At 37.6% G+C, this 25,855-nt stretch overlaps 2 protein-coding genes across 5 annotated transcripts; one reads left to right on the top strand and one right to left on the bottom strand.

The window, feature by feature from the left end:
• mcoln3b (mucolipin TRP cation channel 3b) lies at window positions 1–7,246 on the top strand. 4 transcript variants are annotated; one of them, XM_068707691.1, is made up of 14 exons: window positions 1–65; window positions 1,294–1,517; window positions 1,609–1,776; window positions 2,104–2,257; window positions 2,368–2,431; window positions 2,523–2,619; window positions 3,009–3,108; window positions 3,266–3,378; window positions 4,957–5,106; window positions 5,257–5,358; window positions 5,603–5,725; window positions 6,216–6,422; window positions 6,578–6,705; window positions 6,905–7,246. In XM_068707691.1, exons 2-14 carry the CDS (start codon window positions 1,296–1,298, stop codon window positions 6,942–6,944), a joined length of 1,668 nt encoding a protein of 555 aa, XP_068563792.1. In that variant the 5' UTR covers window positions 1–65; window positions 1,294–1,295; the 3' UTR covers window positions 6,945–7,246. The 4 variants fall into 4 exon arrangements, with proteins under 4 accessions (XP_068563792.1, XP_068563791.1, XP_068563789.1 ...); XM_068707690.1 differs by having other exon boundaries at window positions 34–238; XM_068707688.1 differs by lacking the exon at window positions 1–65 and having other exon boundaries at window positions 266–1,517.
• LOC137870432 (G-protein-signaling modulator 2-like) lies at window positions 7,247–25,557 on the bottom strand. Its single transcript, XM_068707687.1, has 15 exons — window positions 25,427–25,557; window positions 18,084–18,305; window positions 17,591–17,726; window positions 17,050–17,189; window positions 15,873–15,996; window positions 15,000–15,115; window positions 12,848–13,003; window positions 11,899–12,007; window positions 11,482–11,641; window positions 11,181–11,278; window positions 10,725–10,907; window positions 9,784–9,946; window positions 8,971–9,156; window positions 8,780–8,895; window positions 7,247–8,155 (listed from the first exon to the last, which is right to left on the bottom strand). Exons 2-15 carry the CDS (start codon window positions 18,302–18,304, stop codon window positions 7,988–7,990), a joined length of 2,076 nt encoding a protein of 691 aa, XP_068563788.1. The 5' UTR covers window position 18,305; window positions 25,427–25,557; the 3' UTR covers window positions 7,247–7,987.
• Between the last annotated feature and the right edge of the window lie 298 nt (window positions 25,558–25,855).

Raw genomic sequence — 25,855 nt, forward strand, 5'->3', positions numbered from 1 at the left:
CTCGCAGTAAAATGACGTTGCATCGTCGTAGAAGAAGTTACCTGTTTGAGGAGTTTGCCCACAAGGTAACATACGACACACACTTCGGAAGTTCAACCGAGTTTAATCAGTTTACTTCAGTCATGATTCTCACAGTCAAACAACAATTTGAATAGCCTAATTTATGAATGTTTATTAGACCAAGACATTTTGGACACAGGTGAACGCAATAAGTTGATTAACCTGCTGCGCGACTTTGGTAAGTAATGTAAGACTATCGGCTTATTTAAAATTTCTTTTATTTCCTGTTCACTGTTCGATATGATCCACGGGATATAATCGTAACGTCTACACGACAAGTAATGCATATTTAATAGTTTGCCTAAGCTGGAAGCTGATCAGGTTCAAGAATGTGAACTGCTGTGTTCAACAATGTAGGAACACCTGACTTCATTTCCTTACTCTTTCACAGACAGTTTGATCATCCATTCGCTATGTGGGAAAAGACAACTTAAGTAGAACTAAAGCATTTTAGAGCTTCATATTAATCCTGTGCCATATATGTATTTTTTTTGTTTTTGTTCATCTTTTCCTCATAGGAAATAAATGTGCACCTGTACAGTCTATTTAAACTTTTGAAGCGTTACGTACTATCAATTTACTGTACTCATTTACTGTAACCTATTGCTGCTCTGGAACCTATTGCTGCTTGCAACTAAATAATTTACCCTCGCGGGATCAATAACGTTACTATCTATCTATCTATTTATCTATCTATCTATCTATCTATCTATCTATCTGTCTATCTATCTATCTATCTATCTATCTATCTATCTATCTATCTATCAAGTGTTCAACCTTTTTTTTAGACCATAGTTTGGAGAGCATGTGTGTTGGATTTCATAATGGTAGGAAGTGTTTCTATTCTATCTAGTGTTGTTCCCTTTAGGTCTTAAATAGGAAGTCCAACACTACAACACCCTCACTACAGTCTCAAGAAATATGAGTTGAATCACAATCTCTCTGACTCAGTGTAAACAGAAAAAATTAACATTATAAGCTTCAAAAAGAGGATTTATTCCCTGGCAATTGTATTTGGTTGCTTTATATTTTACAGATGTACACATAAATAAAACACCCTAGTTGTGAAGTTGTTTTGATTATTAGTGCCACCAAGACTACACTTTTGTTTTAAAGTCCAAACATGTAAATTAAAAACAATTTAGCATTTCTTCCTCACATTAAATTGATCTTGGTATTATTGTAATGTAAGTTTATGTTGAATGCAAGTCACCCATGTTTTATTAACGGTAGATATGGAGGAGCCCAGTGACTTGTATGACGTGCATGACATAAATGGCTCCCCTCCCTGCGCGGACCACCAACATCAGTGTCTGGAGGAGCTGGACAATGTGGGGTGTCTCAGAAGGAAGATCAAATATTACTTCATGAACCCCTGTGAGAAGTACCACGCTCGTGGCCGAAAACCATGGAAACTCATCCTGCAAATCATCAAAATTGCCATTATTACTATCCAGGTAAAAATCTCAGACATGACATGAACATATGTTAATTGTGTTGCTTCACCAGCCTGATAACAATTGTCTTTTTTTCACCCCCTCATCTTAGTTAGTGTCTTTTGGGCTGAGCAACCAGATGGTTGTAACGTTCAAGGAGGAAAATCTGATGACATTCAAGCACCTCTTCTTGAAAGATTATGTTGATGGAGGCATGGATACGTATGCTGTTTACAGACAGGCTGATGTTTATGATCACATCGATTACATCCTTGAACAGGTAACTGACGGCTAGCTTTACTTTTAGTTTCTTCCGTGTAAGGAACACCAAGAAGGCATGATTTTATTTGTTGGTTGTGTCAGTTTATTTTGATTCATGTGACACATTTTCCTTTTGCTTTTGTGTTATTGTAAATCATTATTGGCATTATATAACTATTTGCTTATGTGACCAAAGAGCTTAACAAGCTCCCATGACAAGATGTAGCTCGTCATGGGATTGAACTTTGTTCATGTCATTTGAATCTTGTCATTTTGTTTTGTAGATTTTTGACTGCATAAATCTAACCCTGAACTGTTATAACAAATATGAATTGTTAATTTCTAGTATGGACATCTGCACAACATCACAGTAGGCAATCATGAATACGAGAAAAATGGTACTCTGTACAACCCCCTGTCAGTGTGTCAGGAGTTCTACAGAAACGGTACCATCTACCCGGGCAATGAGACCTTTGAAATTGATGCCCAAGTGAAAACTGGTATGTATGCATGATTGTTTGACTTATGCATGGAAAAACACAATACTTAACCAGGTTTAATGAATTTAGTTGCTTTTTCTTTTGTGACTTTTTCTTTTGGCATCTAACAGAGTGCTTTAACGTTTATCCGATGTATCATCCCTCACTTCCACGTTTTGAATTGCATTTCAAAAGGTTTGCACATAACATTTAATTAAAGTCTTCTCCTCTCGTTTTTATATAGTATGTGAAACTCCTCAGTTAATGCATCAGCTCTGTCTTCCAGGATGATTTCTGTCAAGATCACATTTGTTCTTAAGGCCATCAATTTACAGACGGTGAGACATCGAGAGCTGCCAGACTGCTACGACTTTACTGTTATTGTAAGTCATTTGACTTGTCTTCATGGTTCAATAAATGGGATCACATCAGACTTTGTCTTCCAAAAGCAATGATTTGACACATCTGATCACTTCATTGCTGCCATAACGGTGACTGATTCCTTGTGACACTGCACCCCGTTCACACAGCACAGATAGGAGGTCAAATGAAAAGAGACGGTGTGAAACTTGTTTATTTAATGAAACTACCCGAGGACACACATTTTAGCAGTCTTTTTAAATAAGTCATTTTGCACACAGTGCCTGCTATGAACATAGTAAAATGTTATCTTAAGGGCGTGGAAAGTGAATGTTTAGTTTGGTTTGACTTTAAGGATGTAGTCCTTTTCTAAAACTATATTTTCTCCCTTAAACATGACTCTGGTTAACAGATAACTTTCAACAACCAAGCGCACAGCGGCAGGATAAAGGTTGACCTGGAAAACGATGTAGACATCAATGAATGCAGAGACTGGAAAGTAACTGGAGCATGTAAGTTTGCTGAGCTAAACTATGTACAAAATCATCTTGCTTTAAGCTCATGTCCTGGGACTCATTAAGGCTGCTCTCTTAGCTTGAGGCTCACACAATCTGTTTGAAGATGTGCGTCTTTTTCAGGTGAGTCATTTTAATCTCTCTGTTCCCTCAGCTGCTAGAAACATATACCTGACTGTGCTGTTTGACTGCCTCATCATTATAACGTGCATCACCTCCTTTGCCCTCTGCACACGCTCAGTGATCAATGGGATTCAACTGCAGCTTGTAAGTTAATTGAACTGACCATAAAACACAGCAAGAATGTTTGTTTTTACACTCTGTAGTTTATTAGCTCAGATGTAAGAAAGATATGATTGTCTGATACATATCTCTTCATTATAGTACTGTATTTATAAAGTGGAGGTAAGCCAATGCCAAAAACCTTTAACACACCCCTCAATACTGAATTAAGTAAAAGCATTATTAAGAGTTAATACATGATAAACACTTAACTTACTAAACGATTGTTATTGCTGATGATACATGTGTAAGTAACATTTTACTGTTGTAGTTGTTTGAGATGTAGCTAATTTGGGAACACTTTATTGTTACAGTTCTTATAATTTCCTGGAAAGGAAGTAATATGTAACTGTAAATTCATCTAAAGGTTCCTGGAAAGAACTATGCAATTTGGTTCTAATTAAAAGGAAAATGGACACACTGCTGAGATTAATTAATTCAAACAAAGGGCTAGCGTTGGTTGGATTAGTCATTCAGTACGATTTTAAGTCATTCCTTTTTGCAAATCAATGACTCTTTAAAAACAAATAACTGTCTCAGAACATAGTTCATACTTTCGCTATAATTTCTACTATAACATTCTATACTTCTATAATTTTATAACTATCTATATTATAACTTCTATATGGAAAACTATTATGACTCTTAATGCTATACTCTGACATTTTTGATATGCTAATGCTTTTCCAAGTCATACTATACTGACATTAATATGAAATACTATAGTATGACATTTTTATGACTTACCAAGCTGACTTTTTGTGGCATACTAAACTATAGACTAAATACTTTTCTAGGGCTTACTATACTATATATATTTTTTATGACACATTTTTGTGACATTTATTCACATGTTTTAACATTTCTGTGTTCTATTATTCTTTTTTTTTTTTAATATTTTTTATAATTTATATGGCATTTTAATTGTACTTTACATTTTCATATCATACTTTATTACATTTTTTTGTACTTTTTCATTGCAAAATATACTATGACTTTAAATGACATATTATGACTTTCTTTGACGTTGTATATCACACCAAACCATGGAATCTTGTGGTATACTATTTGGATTTTTTTTCATGCCTTATTACACCTTGCCTTTGTTACAATTTTTATGACTAACCATATAAGACATTTTATACATAACATTGTATGAAACTTTTATAACATACTATATAGTATAGTATGCTTTTTTTATGTCACTTTATTATGACATTTGTATGTTTTTTTTATGGCATACTATGATTTTTCTGACATGACAATGCACTATATTCTCATATATTTTATATGAAAAATGTTGGTATAGTAACTACAGCTGTCAAATAAATGTAATTGAGTCAAAAGTACAATGTTTTTCTCTGAATTGTAGTGAAGTAGAATTACGAAGTGACATGAAATTGAAATACTTAAGTAAAGTAAAAGTACCTCAAATGTGGGCTTAGGTGCGTTACTTAAATCTTCATTTAATATTTAACAAAGAATTGGTCACAAATATCTATCAAGAACTTCTTTACACATATTAACGGTAAAACTACCTGTATTTCATTGTGTTGTAAACAGGAGTACACACTCTACTGCAAGAACCATGGTGGTAAACAAGTCCCATGGTCAGACAAGTTGGAGTTTTTGAATGGTTGGTACATCCTCATTGTCGTTAGCGACACATTGACCATCATTGGCTCCATTCTCAAGATAGAGATCCAAACTAAGGTAATGGGGGTATTCTATACACAGTATGACTGAGGTTGATCCATGTCAATTGTTTTGCAATATTACATTATGAGAATATTAGAAGCTGTCTACACTGTGCGTGTACTCATGTGTATTCCTTCAGTCTATTTGTCACATTTTTTCTTTAAGGTCCTCACTAGTTATGATGTCTGCAGCATCTTCCTTGGGACCGGTACCATGTTTGTCTGGATCGGGGTCATCCGCTACATGGGATACTTTAAGAAGTATAATGTAAGACCAGGCCATTCATTTACAACACATGTTCATTAGGTTTGTTTATGGGCATCACATGCAATGCAATAATTCAACAATACCAATGCCACATGGTTTACAATACACAATGCAAATGCAACGGTTACACTCATCATCTTTGCTCTTTTACCGTTAAATTGTTAAGAGAAGCTACAGTCTTGTGTGTGGCATTCCAGATACTTTACTGATCTTTTTGCTATCTGTTGTCCGTGGCCATTTTCAGATTCTCATCCTGACTCTGAGGGCAGCTTTCCCAAATGTAATCCGTTTCATCTGCTGTGCTGGAATAATCTACCTGAGTTACTGCTTCTGTGGCTGGATTGTCCTTGGCCCATATCATGAGAAGGTAAAGCTTGTTTACACAATACAAAGAGAAGTCTGCTGGATTTAAAAAAATCCAAACCAGAAAACATTTTCAATCCAGGTTCTTCTCATTTCAGTAGCTAATCACAGTGGTGGAATGTAACCAAGTACATTTACTTAAATTCTATTTTAAGGTACTTGTATGATACTTTATACCCTGAGGGTTAGAAATTACAGCTATGCAGCAGTACATACATTTGTTAAAATGAACACCCTTCACCATCTGCAACATTAAAATAATTCACACATGAATGCATCATTGATTATAATCCAATACAGATTATTATGAGGAATGATTATTGTGCATAATGAGTACTTTTGGTACCATCTTGGATGGTACTCATACTTTGCTTAAGTTAACTGTGGTACTGTAATTTTTGTCCAGGTAAAAGAAATGGATACTTCTTCCATCACTGGTTAATCATAACAGACACAAGTAATACCCTTCCTTCTCTTTGACCTTTTTGTTTTAGTTTCGCACCTTGAATACGGTGTCAGAGTGTCTGTTCTCCCTAATCAACGGAGACGACATGTACCCCACCTTTAAGAACATGAAGCAGAAGAGCAGCCTGGTGTGGATCTTCAGCAGGGTCTACCTCTATAGCTTCGTTTCACTCTTTATCTACATGATCCTCAGCCTATTCATCACCATCATCACCGACACCTATGACACCATTAAGGTGATGTTTACTAGTTTTAGATATTTGTAACCCACTATTTTTATTTTCCCTACCTAATGTGAAGGATGCTTTGTATGCAGGTTATTCGGAGAAGAGTAATATTTTACTCGCAGTTATAGCAAACTATTAACGGTCACTTTTTGCTACTCATTTAGCAGCAGCAGAGTGGAAACCTGACATCAGAGCTGCAAAAATTCATGTCAGGGTGTAAAGATCTGCCAAATTCTGGAGTGTATAGACTTGACAAGAACAAAGGCTGCTTCTTGGACTGCTGCATTACCAGGTAGGTCAATCGCAGCTCCCACTGGCCCTTTTGTAGTCTAATATTGTTGGCACCATTTGCTTTCTAACGCGGTAATGTCAACCATTTTGGATATTTCTTATCAGCACCAATTAAACTGTATGCAAGCACAGTGTGCCAAAGTACTTTTTTAATACTCTATGTAGTTGCTGGACTAAACTGAGCTATTTTCTCCTTTCAGGTGCAGGAAGCATCATAACAGGCTGACTTCAGAGGCATAGCAGGCGTTTAATGTGGAGTCATTAAACTGTCATAGTTTAAACAGTATAGCCCGTTATATACTTTTTTTTAACATGCTACTGGTTTGCTCAGGCGATTGATTACATGTGAAGGAGCAGTTTTTCAGTGCTGAAAAGACAGTTTGAGACACTAATGAAGTCTGGTCTATATGATGCACAGAGCACTTTTAAATATACTTATTTATACTGATATGTAGATTGTTACACTTAAGTTTAAAGCATGACATTTGGAAGGATCCCAATGTTGTACACTGAAGATAATAAATCAAGGTTGACTAAATGAGTTAACTGTAAACACACAAGATTTTATTTCTCTATTGTGAAGAGAAGGTTCCAATACAAAATTGCATTTTTTCCCTCCCATTAATTCCTTGTAAAACATTGCAAAAAATAAAATTTCCATTTCTGGTCATGGCAATAACTCCGCCCATACAGGTCTTGAGAAGCAATATTGGGAGGCCGATAGATACTTTAAATGGCTCAAATAGTCACTACTGCAGTAGTAGCGGTGGACCTTTATTTCCCAAGAGAAGATTTTATACAGTTATTGTTGATAAGATCAAGCCAAGATGTACTGCTCTTAAAGACTTAATGGAATAGCAAATGAGCAGAATATGCATTGCAATGTTCCAATTTGCTTAAGATAGGTTCATATATTGTCTTTTTTGTCCATCATCATAAAGCAAAAATCCCTTCAGTTTGGCTTATGTCATTGAGTGCCTTTAGTCCAGACAACACAACCCAGTTTGTGTGATTGGCTTGATGCAGACGCCATTGGTAGAGGTCTTTGATTAAAACACCCAGCATGGGGCACCACAAAAAAGGTGATGACTACCAGGAGATGCTGTCAGACATCTTAAAACAAGTCCGTACGTCTTGAACACCTAAATTCCTGTTTACAGTCGCAGTAACCAGTTTCATAATGTTCGATTGCAAAAAAACCCAACTTGATTTAAAAAAAAAAAAAAAAAAAAGGAAGCTTGGTTACTTCATCTTGTATCCTAAGTGATTTTTCACTCAAGGAGTCAGTCTGGTTTTGATTGGGTTACGCCAGGAGGCGGCAGGACTCGCTGCTCCTCCATCCTGTTGGACTGGGAACGCAGGATGAGACTGAAAAAATCTTCATCTGGAACGGTTGGTCCCTTAGTTTTAGAAGGCGGAGCGGCACACCTCTGGTCGTTCAGTCGGGAGCCCTAAAGCATTGACAAGAGACAGCTGTGAGTGCAGTTATATGAGCTGATGCACGAGTAGCCACGTAAAATGAATAGGTCTCTTAGATGTTTATACTATGTAAATACAATGTACAAATGCAAGTATTTGAGAGGAAATAAATCTGCTTATTTGGGTGTGATCAATAAATACCAAAGCACCAAGGTGGGTTTTTTTAGGGCCAGTGCTCCTGAAATGTAGAAATTGCCTTCAAATTAACTTTGTGTATATACCATCCCACTCTGTAAACGAAAAAACAAATGTATTGAACTCTCTCCAAAATAGCATCTACAACTTTCAAAAAAGTGTCTGAAAAGGATATAGCTCAATCATTTAAGAAGTTTTCTAGAAAGAACCATATAATGTGGTACTAAATATGATTTTAGTCAGTACACAATTAAAGATGCATAGAGAATAAAGTTTGTATTTATTTGGCTTTTAATGAATTAGCTCTTTCTCCCCAAAATTATTAAACAATGTAGTTTAGTTTAACTCTCTTAAAATTTAGAAAGGTATTTTAAAAAAAAGAAATTACTGTCCATTATATCTGTAATGTGAAATACTGTATGCTTGGGCAGCAGGCAACATGCTGGGTTTCTTTTTCTCACCTGGCACTTAACTAGCATGTCGAAGAAGACGTCATCCCCTTCAGGCTGCTCAGCGCTGGCCTCGAGTTGACTGTACAGGGAGGGTATGTGAGCCGTATTTGTGCTGGAGATCGGGGCTGGGAGAAGAAATCAGTATTAGCCACGAAGTGAGTAGTGATGGAGATGACCAAAAATCAGCAGTATTTGGTTACCTTGTGGGGGGACTTGATCTGTGCTGGAGGTGGAGGGTGTATGAGGCGGGTTGGAGGTGCTGAGTCGTAAGCCAGGAAAACGGCTCAGGCTGACTCGTTGGTCGTCCAGCCGACGGGCCTGGGAGCTGGCCAGCTGCTCCAGGAAATGACCAGGATCCTGCAACGGTGTTTCGCACTCCGAAATAGCTAGAAACAGAGGTACTTATTATCTGGGTGTGATTTGGAACAAATGGTGTATGGTGCGTTACAATTGTGCTGGTAACCGTAAGTTGGGCCTTTTTACTCATCTAACCAGCATTTCATTCTGATTTGTAGAAGGAAAAAAAAAAGAGTTTCAGAAGAATGAGATGTTTCTGGGATACAGTTATTCCAGGAAAGTAAAAGAAATGCGCCAACCAAAATCCGTCTTTTGAGCATCACACTCATAGGCTTGTTATAAGAAATGTCCAATTAATGCTGTGATAAGCTTGGATTTATGACCATTACAAAAGGAGTGCAACAATATTTTGAAGATGGGCCAAAAGTAAATGGAAAGGTCCAGAGAAGCTACTTTGCTTAGTGAAGGATGACATCACAGATTTTCTTTGACACAAACACAAAGGATTGCACAACATTTAACACAAAGGACACATGCTGCATTCACACCATAGGAGCAAAATGATTTGCCACCAAGGCAGACTCTAAATATGATTAATTGGCTCGTCTTTAATGAAGGACAAATATAGTTTAATAAAAAAATTACTTTTTCATAGAGTACAAATAACTGTATTACTGTACTATTACATATGGTGTGAACACAAGGGGCTGACTCACATTTCCTTTCAGCTACAGGTGGGGTGGAGGAGGGAGAGGAAGGAGCAGTGAGATGGCTCTGGCCATCCAGTGGGGAGCACCTTTGGTCGTCCATTCTGCTGCCCTGGAAACGAGAGAGGAGGTCGAAAAAGCCATCCTCTCCAATCGTGTCCCGTGATCCAGGCTAGAGAGTTAAAAAACAAAACAAATAGATTTAATATTAGAACAAGGCTTCAGATTATTGGTCCGCAGGCAGGCGTTTAATGAAAACAATCAAAATAGAGGAAAGTAAGGGTTAACCGCATGAACAAACGGTCACTTCTACTCCTCTTACAGAAGCAACTTTTAGTTTTGGGCTCAAACAATGTCAACGTATTGAGATTCTTCAAAATAGTTGATAGACTTTCTAACACTGGGGAATTGTGATGGGCCCTATTTTAATTATTGATGAAACAAATATTTGCTACATCAGTGCTGTTATACTTTCAGGAAGATTTTAAATAAAATCAAATGAAAAACAAACTTTCAAATTGGAAAAAAGTAAAAGCTGGAGTTTCATAGTTTATCATTCTGCAAAACACAAGTTGTAGAGTTTTTAAAAGTAATAAGTTTGTTCTCTTGCAAAGCACTTTTACGATGCATTTTTGACACCACTGTATGGTTTGTATTACAAAAGGCATTTTCATTAACTATCAGTTTTGAAATTGACGCAACTGGACTATTTTTTCACACAAACTGGAGTCTGATATTGTTTTGGAACACGAGTCAAAAACAATGCCACATTGCTGCTCAGAAACATTTCCTCATCTAGTCTGAACGTAAGTGGAACAAATCTGTTAGCCTGTGTCATAGGATACATGTTTCACTTCTAAATTTGTCTAGAGTGTGAATCATCATTGCTCATCTTGTGGATTCCATGGATGTTATGAGTAAGCAGGATAATCTAGTATATTTAGAAATACCTTAGGAGACACCGGTGCTTCCAGCTCAGGAGCCGAGTGCTCGGTAGGGTTTTCATGCTGGTCTTTAGAGGATTTGGGGTTCTTCTGCTTCTTGCTTTTCAGACGATGGAAGAGGAAGAGCTTTGTAGAAGCTTTGATTGTGTTGTTTTTTGAAGATCCAGGGAATACATCCTCTTCCCAGTCCTGTACATTCAAATAAGAATCAAAGGGATTGACAGTTTGAATTGATCATCACTGACAGATTCATGTCAGAGGTTTAATGGTAACACTATGGGTGGGGTGAACAGGTTCTTGGGGGGGGAAAAGGAAAATGTATTATAATTTTACATGACAAGAACAGAGGTTTCTTCTCATGTTGGCCCACATGTTCCTGAAGCAGAAGCACAAGGCTGACTTAATTCATCTTGCAATTAAGACATTTTTTGTGTTTCAAGCTAAGCACATATTCATACATACTGGATGTGCAGATGAATCCCCAGTTTGATTTTTGTCAGGAGTTGGACTCAGTCCAAGGTTCTCTGCACTGTCTCTTATCCTTACTGAAGACTTGACCCCTGAAAAAAAAGATACAAAACTCAATAGCGTGGCCACTTAATATTTATCCATCACTTTCACAACTACAGGAAAACTGTTTTAAAAGATACCCTGTGGAGTTTACTGCATTGTTTACGTTCATGTAGGTAGGACAGTGTACACACAAGTGCATCAACAGGAGTGCTGTGAAAATGACATGCTTTCCTGGGGAGTGCAAATTTACCTTGGAGGCCGGGGTAACCCTGGTAGCTCACTGGCAGCGCAGAGCTATTAGTGTTGGAGTTACGGAAGATGTTTGGGTGAATGTTGGACTTCAGGCCTACGACCATCCGTAGGTCCGACAAGTTCATCCTGGCTGTCACCTCGCCGCTTTTGTCTCCAGTCTGCAACATCAAAGCTAATGTAAGCATATGACTACAAAACAAAGACAAAATAAACTATTGTTAAGTAATTCATTTTTACACTGGCTTTGCAGTTTGTTTGTCTGAAATAATCCTTAATGAATGTATACATACAAACGCTGCTTATACGAAAAATACATTATTCTCTGCCGTTCCCCATGCAACCACTAGAGGGGTGTGTGGCCTGATGGCAGCTACTGATTGTACCCTGAGGGAGGAGGTAAACAGTAAACAGTTACCTCTCTGGCAATTTCCAGATGTTTCTCAGCAAAGTACATGGCTTGCTGATGATTCCCCAGGGCGGTGTGGGCATTTCCTAGACTCCAGTATGCTCGTCCTTCACCGACTCTGCAGCAAGACACAGGGAAACAGGCTGATCAACTTTAGCTGAGATTACGCAACAATGGGAAGGGCATCAAACTTTCAAGCAGTACAATCCCCAAAACCTGATCTTAACATGAGCTGGTACAGTTTAAAATGAACAAGTCCATATTTTGAGTAAATTTAATCTCATGTATGTGCACACATTTCACAGAGGGTATAAATGTGTATTACTTTGTTCAAGAAGACCTAGGTTTCTACTTATGGGAAGAATATTTGTATGAGTAAAGGGACATCTTCAAAACCAATAATCACAGAATTTGAACTCTCTCTCCATCCCTCCTATTACATTTCATTTATACATTTTACATAGCTTAAATGACAATGTGGCTGTGCAAGTTTATACTACGAGAAATCTTGGTTCCTATTCCTCAGACTTTAGAAATAGAGAGGTACTCCCAAGATAAGAGCAACAGCATTGCTTTGTTAGCAGAGCTGTTATAGAGGAAAAGCCTTTACACTGACTTTATCTGTGCGGTGAAGAAAAAAAAAAAAGGTTTAACCATGTCTGCATGCTGACACATTTTTTGATCGGCCTTTTAATGTAGAAATTAGTTGATGAGGAGCTAATTTAAAATGTAATCTATAAAAGAGTAAAGAGTTTACAAAAGATCCATTTGCATCTTTTCTGGCAACTCACGTGTTAATGACATTAAATCCCTACTTTTCAGTGTTTTGCCATTTAATTGTAGCTTTATGGGTGTTGGCAGGTTCAGAGGCCCCTCCACATTGAAACTGTATGTTCTCATTACACTTCAAAGACAGTTTGGCAGAAAGCTGACAACAAATGGCTTTGATTTGCGATACCTGTCATTGAGGTCCTGAGCAATGACCAGATGTTTGAGGTGGTAATCAATGGCTCTCTCATAGTCTTGCAGTAGTGTGTATGTGTTGCCCAGACTGTAACAGGCCTGAGCCTCCACAGCTTTGTCCTTCAAAAGCCTGGCCAGCTGCAGAGTCCTCCTGAGGGCGAAACAGAAGAGGAGGAAGACGGTCAAAGAATGTCTAGGGTGGGAGCAGGAGAATGATGGTTATCTGCTACTTTCTTTGTTGCAATTTCCCAAGGCCTTCTATATGAAGAAAATACTGGATTAACACGTTGGAATGTAATCAACTGGCTTCTGAACAACTACATGTCTGTGCAGGTCTGTGGTTGTTATAAATGACTGTATTGTATTCAAAACATTGTCTTTATATAACCAAAACAGTAACACTTTTCAAGTACTTGCAAGCAGATTTAAGGACATTCTTATTTCCTTGTGTGCTTATGCACATTTAATTGTGCTTATGGTTTTGTTCTTATGTGCATTTAATTGTGCTTACGTATTTATGGGTCTGTGCTTATGTGCTCTTGTGGGTTTTCGTTTAATACCATCAACCTCCCAGGGAAATTAGCCTGCACGGCTGAATCTGGTACATTTAAATGGTGGCTCATGTTAATTAATGTGCACTGACGCTTCTTAAATAAAACAATCATAAATCATCAAGTGTTTATTCATTTACAGTATTTGTCAGCAAACTTCAACTGTGAAGATGTATTTTATATTCTAACTTAAACTATATTATCCTTCATTTTCTGTTAATACAGCAGCCTCCACTTATGAATGCCCACAGGAGGAGTTATACCTGCTGATAAATTACATTAACAAAGACATATCTGCTTACAACTACATTATAGTATGTTATCACCAATTTATTAAATTAAAGAAAATGAAAAAGTATTTCAGGATCAGGACTGAGCTAAAAAAAAATGATATTGGTGCATATGGAGCAAAAATCCAGGTCAAAAGTTTTGATCATTTGAAAAAAAAAAAAAAAAAAAAATGTAAACTGAAACTTCAAGTTGTGGTCTTGAATATTGAAAAATACAGCAATGTATTCAAAATAAAAATAAGTAAATTAAGTTTTTTTGGGATCATTTTGATTCAGTTCTGGATTTTTTATTTTTTATTTTTCACTTTCATATATATTTTGATATTTGAGGTCTTATATTTTTCGGTTTCAAATCTTTTTTCACTTTCAGATCGTTTTTTTCCAGTTCAGACTTTTGACCCTGATCTAGTGTGGGGGCGTGGCATGAACTGAGAGGGGCGTGTCATCATGAGTGACGGCATAACAAAGAAGGCTGAGGACCGTCTTCAACCACGTTGCCTTCAGGTAACGTGGGCACCACAAGAATTATGATTCAACACTTTTTATACACCATATTCACGTGAATGCAGTAGGGAAAAAAACTCTGAGCGCCATCTATCCTGAAAGAAACTTCGGAGGGAACCAGCTACTGGTTCGATTAGTCTTTCGCCCCTATACCCAGGTCGGACGACCGATTTGCACGTCACCAAAGATGGTGAACTATGCCTGGGCAGGGTGAAGCCAGAGGAAACTCTGGTGGAAGCTCATAGCGGTCCAGATGTGCAAATCGGTCGTAATTCATAATTCACGTGGTGCCCACGTTACCTGAAGGCAACGTGATTGAGGACGGTCCTCAGCTTTCTTTGTTATGCTGTCACTCATGATGACACGCCCCTCTCAATTGATGCCACGCCCCCCACACTAGATCAGGGTCAAAAGTCTGAACTGAAAAAAAACAATCTGAAAGTGAAAAAACGATTTGAATCCGAAAAAATAAAAAGATTTGAATCTGAAAATATAAAATCTGAAACTGAAAAATATAAGACCTCAAATATCAAAATACATATATGAAAGTGAAAAAAAAGGTATTAAAAAAAATTCCAGAACTGAATCAAAATGATATTCAACCCAAAAACAATTTTCATTCACTTATTTTTATTTTGAATACATTGCTGTATTGTTCATTTTTTTTTTTTTTTTTCAAACGATCAAAACTTTTGACCTGGCTTTAGCTCCATAAGCGCACGTTTTGTCCGCATATGATGAAGATATCTATCAAAGACCATGACGATGTGAGGAAGGCCTCCAGCCTTACTTGTTTACTCACTTGTAATGACCAGCCGCCACTTCAAACTGGCTGAGGAATATGTGAGCATTGCCAAGGTTACAGTGGGCCCTCCTCTCAGCAGACTTATCCCCGAACTCTTTAGCGATGAGCAGCCGCTGCCAACAGGACAAAGAGTAGGGTGCACATTACTCAGATTACAAGAAAAACAAGATGGACACATCCTTTACAATCATGAGGTCGAAGGAAAAAAAAAGGTATGTGGATAAAGACTTCTACATCCTCTTCAAAGAACAGTGTGTAACATGGAGAGGGATTAACTGTAAAAAAAAAAAAAATTTAATTTAATATGCATAACTATGTAAAATTATGTTTTTGTTAACTTAGAAAAAAGCCATTTATATCTATGCAGGCAGCGGGTCCTCTTTCACAGAGTCCTGTTTCTACAGCAGCCCAGAACGGACAAACCGAACACTGGCTCTGGTGAGAACCTTTCACATTTTTACGTTACTGTCACTGCTCTGGAAACAACATTTAACATAACATTTAGTTATTTCTAAATCATAAATAACTTCAAATCCTGTTCTGAATTTATTAGTTTTTACAAGCAATTATTTAGTCATGAAGAAGAGTATTGATAAGCATAGCTCCTAGTAGTAATAAAGTCCTACAGATACTTCTTCCTATCTTAAGGCCACCATAGTTCTCTGACACGCTTGGAAAGAGAGGGGTGAGGGATAAATTGTTGTAATCTGCATCCTCACCACTAGATGCAAGTAATTCTCACACTGTTTCTTTAACAAAATGTGTCCAATATCTACTAATGTTGATTGCCTTTAAAAATACAGGGAACAAAGCCAACTTGAAGCAGGTGATTTGTAGCAGACACTGAAAACACACATGTTTGCCGTTTACCTTTTCATGTGCAGCTGCAGCCTTGTCAAAGTCACCCAGAAGATAGTATGTGTTGCCAAGGTTACCATGGGTACGACCTTGGGCCGCCCGATCGCCTAAGTCCTTCACCAGGCACAGGTTTGCTCTTTGTAAACAACAACAACAACAAAGAAACACAGTGAGGCTTTTTGATTGCTTAGTTTTCATAGAAAAGGTGTTTTCAGGATGATTTTTCAGGCCACTACGAGCACTCCCAACAGAAACAATCCTTTACTTTAGGTTCCTTTTAATTAATTAACGAGGCCTGATAGTATATATACCCGTGACAAAATAATGTTAGTACATTTCAGTGAGTTAAGGGGCCAGTACGTAGTTTAAAGTACCACCACCTGTTATCTCAGACTTGGTTTCAAAAGTGGACCTTGACTTGAGATGATTTTGTCAAAATACTATTTCCATGTTCAAGACTGAACTCTAACACTCAACATTTTATATATATATATATATATATATATATATATATATATATATATATATATATATATATATATATATATATATATATATATATATACACACACACACACACACACACTGGAGGAATTTGGCTGGAAAATTTACAAAAAGTAGAGCAGTGGGGCTGATGATAAAATATGAATATGGTACTGAGAATTATGGTGTACATTATTTATTTAAAAAGAAAAACGCTATATTTGCCAAGCTGAGATCTGGTATTTTGCAACTTACAGATACTGATTTTGTAAATATGGCTGATGCACAACAATTGAGTTGACTGTTCATATGAAACATTTAAATTAGCCATTTACTAGAGATGAGGGAAAAAGGCATTTATCAGAAAAAAAACTGTAGGTAGCTCATCTCACTGCAGGTAATTTGGAATTGTTCCACATTATTTGAAAGAACATACAAATATTTATAATGTAACTTCTTCCACTCTTTTTTTGTGTGAGTATTACCTGAAGATGCATGATTTGTATAAAAAAAAAGGCCATTTCCTTGTAATCCCATGTGGGTTGGGCCAGATGTTTGGCATGACACAAACTAAAACTAACACTGTTTATTGTGAGGAACAAACCTGTGACTTTGCAGTCAAGGTCTTGGTCTGAGGAATGAAGTCATTCCTCAGGACTTTTAAAATAAATGCAAAACAACAAATATTTTGGTGATACCAACTCACTCGTAGTACTGTGAAGCTTTCCTCAGGGCTATCTTGGCCTCCTCTGGGAACTCTCCTGGCTCGGCTCCAGTCCAGCAGATGCTCTTGCCCTTGGCGTGGTAAACGTTCCCGAAATTATACAGCGCTCGAGCCTGCCCAACCTACAGCACGCACACCAGATTTTCACAGACGGAAACAAGAGTGACCAGAGCTGTAATTATATACTTAAAATAAACTGACACCAGACCTGCGTGTGTTTGCATGTGGGCTGGCAAACTATTCTAGATGTTGCTGCGTCGACACTTCGCCGTCATCACGCATGCCAAAAATGTTCTTTGGCTGCTGAGCAAGTCGTGTGGTATTGATTGAAATTAAATTTGGATCCATTCATACTAATCAAAGCAAATGGGCCTTTTAGTCATTGACTGAACTTATCAATTACAGAACAGTAAAATGCCATCCATTGTCAGTTTATTAAGCTGAAAGGACTAAAGAAAGGTTTCAACTTCAACTAAATAACTTCATTGTTGTAGTTCTAAAATGTCACTAAAATATGACCCACCTTGTCATACATGGCTCTGGTGATATCCAAATGTCTTTGGGAACAAACCACTGCTTCATCATACCGCCCTAAAAGCTTTAATGTGTTCCCAAGGTTGCCACTGGCTTTTGCCTCACCAAGTTCATCTCCAATTGTTCTGGGATTTCAAAAGGAAAAAAAAAACATTGGGAAATGTTTAGACTGGAATATTAATGGATGACTCAAATGTACAAGTACAAAAACACAACAGGCAAGAAAGTAGTTTACAGTGGAGATGGAGTCTAGAAATTTAAATCATGGAGGGGGAGATGGGGATCTAAAATGCTGTAGCGTTGTTCAGATTATATTGTTAGAGAGTTGGACCCTAAAATCCTCACGTTTAAAACTAGTTTACACGGTTGAATATTACATCATCATGAAATCCAGGTATTTCTCAAGGTTGTCCGATCCATAGGAAGGGTTAAAAAGGAGGATATGGTTTCAAAGGAATTATTACGGTTGTGAAAGTGTTTACCTAGTAAGTGTGAGGTCATGGCGATGGTACTCCAGGGCTTTGTTGTACTCTTGTAGGTGAAAGTAGGCATTGCCAAGTTGGCTGTAGATGGCACTAAGGATTTGAAGGTCCTCTGTTCCAACCTGGATGGCAGACTCAAAGAAGGACACACCGGCACGATAGTCACCCGCCTTACAGAGCCGCTCGCCTTCCAGAGCCAGGTCCAGACATGAAGACTCCATCCTGCAGGGAAGTGGGATCTCTGTGAGAAAACAATGTGAACTCTATGTCCAAAACTCAAGACATTTTGGAAATAATTCATGCTACATAAGCATCAGGAACTTAATTAATACCCCTACTTTACATTAGTATACCCAGAAGAAGGTTTACCGTACTTATTACTTTGAACATTGATACAATATTTGAGATAAAACAGCTTGAATACTAGAATTCGTAGTGCAGGTGGAGCTGTTAATGGACATCGTCAGGGCTGAACTGGGATAAACATTTTTCAAATCTACAATTACAAATTAATATCGTAAATTTATAGACATAGATGCAAGAACCCTCTCATGTGTTGCACATAGAGCGGCTGCAAGAACCACTGAATGTTTGTCTGACAACTTACAACGACAATTATTAAAACCTTTATCTAATTAATTAATGTTCTGTCGATCAACTTATCAATGAATTGACTTCTAATCAGCAATTTTAAGCAACTATATAGATACAGAAATACCAAATGTTGAGCAGAGAGAAGTCCAGACCATGTGGAGTCACAGACAAGAACTATAAATCCAAAATAGAACTGTTGTGGGCCTAAAAAATGACCCAGGAATGAAAATGTGCCTTACATCTAACCATGAACACAAAATAAACTCATATCTGTGATAATGACTACCTTTGAATGGTCTCCACACCCTTCCTAAAAAAACAAGATCATCCGTTTTCATCAACATCAAACTGCCAGTATTGAGAGAGAGAAAAAAAAAAAAAAAAAAAAGCAATAGGAGTGAATCCATAGGATTACATCATGAGGTTGTAAAACAAATCTAGTCATGCACAGGACATCCAGCATTTGCTTCATTTGCAGGATGCAGTTTCAAGGTACAACTTCAAGAGCTGAATGTAATTGGTTCCAGTTGAAGCACCCGGAACTTAGATGAAACAATTACTTTCCTTTCTGTAATCAGACCTATTTAGAGTTTTATGTCTACAAACTGAATTAAATCGCTTTTCTTCTACAGTAAGCGTACAGAAATTAAATATGTTAAGTTGAGTTTTGAGGTATAATTTGATTGTATTGCATATCATATGAAATCAAATTACATTTGCCACCATCAATTTTCATTTGAATAATTACAGGTTTATGACTTAACTTGTTTTTTCGATATCTCTCGTCAAAACAAGTATGGGTTAGACAGCTAGCTCCCCTGAAACACTCAAAATTAAGGCTCCTTGACAGACCGCACTTCCTCCCAGTATGTCTCCTAACCCCCCAACACAACGCTTGAGGAAACTGATGGTTAAGTTTGGGGTTAAGGTCTGCCGTACCAAACAAATAGGACAAACCATGCTGTATTTCCTGCATGAGCCATTTATTTATTTATTTATTATACTGTCCTCTCAACGTATTAATGACCAATTGTGACAAATTTCAATTCAATATTATGCTGCCTTAACTTACTGCTTTCTAAACTTAGAAGATTCATCATCTATATTTACTGGTACTACTTAAATACACCTTGGTGGTAAGGACAGAAGTATTACATCTTGTCTTGACAGCAGGGATCCTTTTTCAAAACGGAGAGTTGACACAGAAATGTCATGAACTTGTATAAAAGAAAATGTTTTATAGCTCTACAGAATAAAAAATGAGTGTCGTTTAAAGAAATTCCTTGGACATGTTTTCCATGATAGTTTATCCAGGCATGTTCCTAAATGTAGAGATGAATCTGACATGAGTATTATTTAAAGTTATAAAACAGAATTTTTTTTTTCCCTTGTCTAGATTAACATGCTTCCTGACATCTAACAGAACAATTCATTACCTTGAGTCAATGCAAAGTGACATATCAATGCCCGGGCCCACATACCTGTTGCCTCTCCCCATTCTGATGCACTCAAGACAGTTTGACACGACGGACATTTCACGTTTCCCGATCACTCTCTGGAGCAAACACAGCTCTTCCAGCACAACACCATTCACCTTCTCTTCCTTCACGTGCAAACACATAACGCACGCAGCCACACCGTCCCAATTTCATATAAATAAAGGAAATGCGGCTCCCTTTGGATCTGCTGCTGTCCCTCAAAGCGCTCTGCTAACTCGTGTTAACAGCAAAACAAAAGGACTTAATCCGCTCAGCGTTCACAGTGACCTTAATGGTCAGGAGCTGGGGCTAGAAACCTTTGGTTTAAGCGAGCACAGATTAACACCAGACTGTTATTAAGCAGAAAAGAACAAAGAGAGAATAATTTAGCTGATTGTCGTATTTCTCTATGACTTAGCCATCGGTAACCTGCAACTCTAAGCCACCCGATGCTGTGTGTCACTTCCAATTAGGCCAGATCTCAGTGGTAATTATAGCCACTTTAAGTGGCTCCAGTCAACCCTAAGGCTATTTGCTCAACACTCCAAGAAATAATCATTCAGCGGCAGGCAGCATGGATAGGAATTTTCCTTCCGACCGGTCACAAATAATGTTATATAAGTTTTAATGAGATGCACTATTTGTTGATGGATTTCTATTATTCTCAATGATTTCTTGGGGCAAATCCCACCGATCCCTCCAAAGCTTCTTGTAACTCAGCTGTAGTCGTTCAAGAGAAATCCACCTGTCTGCATCTTCTAGGGGAAGAAACAATATAGTGCCTCAGCATTACAAAAACCCAAGTTACATTTAAGTTGCTTCCTCTGCCAAAAACTACATTTGATCACATCATGATAAAGTTATAATTTACCGTAGCAAAATACCAACGTTATTCAATGGCCTTGAACGCATCATAATGTTACTCAATGAAACTTATGTTAACAGCTATTAGCTTCTTTATTTACCCAAGCAAGACTGTGCTGCCCACCAGCAGCTAACATAGCTAGCACTCCTCCTGCCCATTTCAACAGAAATTTGTTGTTCACAACGTAGCATTATCAGTGAAAAAATAGGGTACACAAGAGTGTTTCACCACGGGTGTCTAGTACTAGTTTGCACATGTGCAGTGCCGATCGGGCAGGATGTACGATCAGATACGATATTAGATTTATTTAAGAGCAACTCAGAGCACAGTCACCTTTAATGCAGCTGCTCTAGGGTTGTTTGTTGGCGCGCGCGCACACACACACACACACACACACACACACACACACACACACACACACACACGCACGCACGCACGCACGCACGCACGCACGCACGCACACACACGCACGCACGCACGCACGCACACGCACACACACCTCTCCTATGTGATAGAAGATTTTGGCCATTAGTACTCAAGACTAGATCAGCAAGTATCTGGTTATCAGATTGTATTCAGTAACAGAGAACTGTCGAGCCCGCAGGTTATTGACACAGAGTGGAATTCATTTAGATGAAAATAATTTGACTTGAAAAGGCTTGTGTGTGATGCCTGACATTACTGTGGGGTGATGCAATATACAGTATGTCTATCGACCCTACGATGACAAAATAGCCTGCACTCAGGTGCTTATTCTCACAATTATTTCAGTCATGCTATGAAATATTTACATCAGGGTTAGCAAGGACCTCCTGGGGTCTGCTCAGCATCCTTCATCAAATTGTCAATAAGGTGTCATGTTACTGCCACAGAAAAACTGTGTTTACTGCCCCCCCCCCCCCCCCCCCCCCATCTATGTGGGGACACACACACATCTGTAAATATAAACAAAAACAAACTGATTAACTAGTTACGCCTGATATTCTTTTTTTAATGTACAAAATAATAAAATACACATTTCCCCAGAAGAATAATTTCGACATATATCGAATAATATTGATGAATTGTTTCAGCTCTAATCCATAACCAATATTATGAGGTGAATAATCAAAGTTAAAGCATTAAAGCTTGTATTACAGAATATGAAGCACAACAATATGTAACTTTCTTTAGATACTAAGCAATGAAAACAGATCATTTTGCGTTCAGAAAGATACGGTTAATGTGACACTAGATATGCAGCATACCTCTGGCGGACATGAAGTAAATGCTCCCTGTCCTGCACACAGTGCAGAGAAACGCTGTCATACATGACAGTCAGCCTGGAAGTCCTAACAAGAGCCAGACTGAGCCACATGATGGATCCCTGTCAACCGCTACGGTGAAGGGGTTGAAAAAAATCTGGAGACTGACAATGACTCGTCTCCGGGAAAGGCTGAACACTGCCGTGCATGGTTTCCGAAAGACAGCGCAAGACTTCAGCTGTCATACAATACTATCTTTGTCCCACCTCTTAACTTGAAACTGGGAAGTAAGAGTAAACACTCACTGGCACACATCATCATGTCTGCCCACCAGAAACATCTTATTTCATTCATTCGTTCAACACAAGTCTTTTTTGGACGCAGATGGAAAAGCACTTGCATGAACAATGCTCTATGGTTTAAATCTATTCATTGATTGTTAAGTTGCCATAAATGTAGAAGCTGTCAGTTCTAGAGCAGAAATTATAAGTCAATTATAGATTAATGGATCAACAGAAAATGTTTTGGCAGCAATTCTGATACTTTATCATTTAATTTAGTAACTTTCTTAGCAAAAACAACATAAATGAATTGGTTTCAGTTTGTAAAATGTGAATATTCTCAGGTTTTCTTAGTCTCCTATGACAGCGAATGATGACTAATGCTCTGGTAAACAAACTATTTTAATTACTTTTAAACAAAAACATCTGAAGATGAAAGATGAATCGAGAAAATAATTTACAGACTAATCGATGATGAAAATAATCATTAGTTGCAGCAATCGTCAGTTGCCAGCATTTTTTGGAGGCAATACCAGCAACTTTTCCCTCATATTTCTTTAAGATGTAATATGTCACTTTAACAATAAATAAGTTAAATACAGAAACAATATTGTGGCCACATTATCAGATGGCTATTTTGCTGGAATTTCCATTTGAAAAATGCTCATCAGCAACAATGCTAAGCTACACAGTGGCATTCAACATGCTCTGTGGTGCAGATTGTGTGCAAATAAGGTGATCATGTGCTCACTGTGAGCTGTTTTTGTGTTGTTTATCTTTCTGCACATACTGTTGCATTGAGCTGTGCTCTTCGTATTTGCCTCCCAATTGGCTTGAATGAGCCTATTAACCTATGACCTCATTCACTGACTGAAGCGTTTTCACCCAAACACCTCAAGCTGACTGCATCATTTTTGTTGGTTGCATCATCCTGTTAACTCTAGACAGCATAGTGCACAAACTGCCCAAGGCTGCAGCACTTTTCTGATGCATCAACTACAGAGTCTGGAATCACACCATGTTCAAAGTCGCTTAGCCCTTTGTGACATTTTTTCAAATGATAACTTAACTTTTTGACCCTGTCTGCATGTTTTACATCATTTTTTTTTCTGTAGTGTTTGAAATGTGGGTAGCAGCTACAGCTATCAGGGTAAAGAAGAAGAAAGGTATCATATGCTGCTAAATGCACAGTAAAGCTTTGCACTGAAAAATATTGATAAACAAAAGGAATATCAGTAACACTGGGCCAAGCTGCTGTTACATTTCCCCAGTTAATTTTCAGGGCCTCTAACCACAAAGTATTGTACAATAGCTTCTAAAATCAAGAAGCACTGAAGGACAAATTCAACAGGAACTGAGATCTTCCTGTTGTAAGAACAAAACAGCAAGAGAAAGTACCAAATGCGTGTTCTCTCACTTTTAATTTGATCTATATCGATGTAAATTTAGTGTTAACATATCTGTTAAGTTTGACTATTACTAGTGTAGATCTCTGAGATGCTGAGAGGAATGATGTGTGGGAATTTTACAAATGAAGTGAGAGCAATTAGTTGCCAGTCACAAGTTTTTTTTTTTAAAGTTTAAATCACAGCTCTTCATCAAGATAACAAAGACAGAGAACCCCGACAAGAGTGTGAGTGAGTGAGTGAGTGAGTGAGTGAGTGAGTGAGTGAGTGAGTGAGTGAGTGAGTGTTAGCCAAGGGAGCTCTGTTTTTCCCACCACACAAAGAGCTGGCATTGCACTCATTTTATAATTGTAAAAAATGACACAGCAAAGAGTCTGTACAAACACCTGCAACATTAGAAATGCTGTTACTTGACTTTCTTTAGCAGATTTGTATTCACTTGTGTGGAAAGCTACAATTGAAAAGTTATGCAAGTATAAAACAGCTCTTTGGAAGCTCTGTGTCATCATTTAGTCACATATGCTAGTCACATATGCTAACCATAACCATTTCAATATGAATACACCCTAACCGATTCCTGTCCAACTAAGGGGCGCTCTCTAAAGTGCAAACCAGATTTCCTTTTGAAGAAAACTTAATTTGAAGGAACCATCATTAGAGACTCAACCCTATAAACCTGTGTGGGGAAAGAGGTCATAAGCAAAAGTTAAAATAGTAAATGTGGCTGCAACATCATCACTGAAGGCTGTATACTATGTAATAATATCCTTTCTAGAATAATGTGTGCTTGATCAAGAAATGAAAGAATATACATACAAATGTAAAAGTAGAGAAAAGATGCTGTCATTTTAATGAGAATATATTTAACGTTATATTTAATTTCATAATAATATTTATTATCACTATTAGTAATATATATATATATATATATATATATATATATATATATATATATATATATATATATATATATATATATATATATATTATTTTTTGTGTCCTGTTTTTCACTGTAACTTTTGGTAAATTTGTAATGCACATCTTGAAAAATCACTAAATATTTGATCAGAAAATAAAAGAATAATTTTAATACTTGTCACGTCGTTACGTTTTTTTGTTAAAGTAAAATGATGGAAGCTGCAAGTTAGTCAACTTATTTCCAGTTCAGTCCCATGGTGACACATCCTTCATGGTGATGGCTGTTTGGTAAATGACACAACGTCACTACGAAGCTGGAAATTAACGTTAGTCAGTTCAGTAGGAACATGCCACCACATGCTTGCCTCACTCGTTAAACGGCAGAAAACTTGTGGGAAGACGATTCAGTCTGTTAATATAAAGACAAAACCGAGTAAGAACTTAAAGAAAGCTTATTTTCCTCACTGCGTAGCCTAACGTTAAAGTGTTTACGCTTTAACAAGAAATGGAGCGCGACAGCACTAAAAATAAACTTTTCAGGTGTTCATTTCACCTACCTCAAACTGACGTCCGCGAACACTCCACAAACATGGCTTCAGCCTCAGTAAATATGTCCACCAGTTTAAAATGTTCCCAACTAATCGTTTCACTCAGTTGTTCACTGAACTACTCACTCGACCATCTGGTAGGAAGATGACTCCGTGGTCTCGGGAAGCAGAAGTTGAACAAGCCACTCCTCGTGCTGAAAGTCTGACTCCAATTAGGATTCCACGTTTGCTGCCTTCACGTGCCATCGGAAATGTTGACATCATTGCTACTAAAAACAATCGACCGATTAGGTCGAAATATAGGCTTTAAATGTGACGTTTAGATGGTGGGGGGATTTTAAGTCACTTACTGGTGACTTCAAATTATGTTTTATACAGCAGCATGCGGCAAACAGATATAATTAATTCAGCAGCAAGTTGCAAGACGTGATAGTTAGA

The sequence above is a fragment of the Cebidichthys violaceus genome, unplaced genomic scaffold, assembly GCF_023349555.1.
Source record: "Cebidichthys violaceus isolate CVI_PGR_0920_01 unplaced genomic scaffold, fCebVio1.0.p SCAF_13, whole genome shotgun sequence".
In the NCBI taxonomy this organism is placed as follows: domain Eukaryota; kingdom Metazoa; phylum Chordata; class Actinopteri; order Perciformes; family Stichaeidae; genus Cebidichthys; species Cebidichthys violaceus.

Coding starts and splice junctions, on each gene's coding strand:
- LOC137870432 (XM_068707687.1), bottom strand. CDS start 18,304: ATGGAGTCTTCATGTCTGGACCTGGCTCTGGAAGGCGAGCGGCTCTGT. Junction 9,157..9,783: donor ACCTGTAGCTGAAAGGAAAT/GTGAGTCAGCCC, acceptor CTCTGTTTCTAG/CTATTTCGGAGTGCGAAACA. Junction 8,156..8,779: donor ACATGCTAGTTAAGTGCCAG/GTGAGAAAAAGA, acceptor TCAATGCTTTAG/GGCTCCCGACTGAACGACCA.
- mcoln3b (XM_068707688.1), top strand. CDS start 1,263: ATGCAAGTCACCCATGTTTTATTAACGGTAGATATGGAGGAGCCCAGT. Junction 2,620..3,008: donor GCTACGACTTTACTGTTATT/GTAAGTCATTTG, acceptor TCTGGTTAACAG/ATAACTTTCAACAACCAAGC. Junction 3,109..3,265: donor CTGGAAAGTAACTGGAGCAT/GTAAGTTTGCTG, acceptor CTGTTCCCTCAG/CTGCTAGAAACATATACCTG.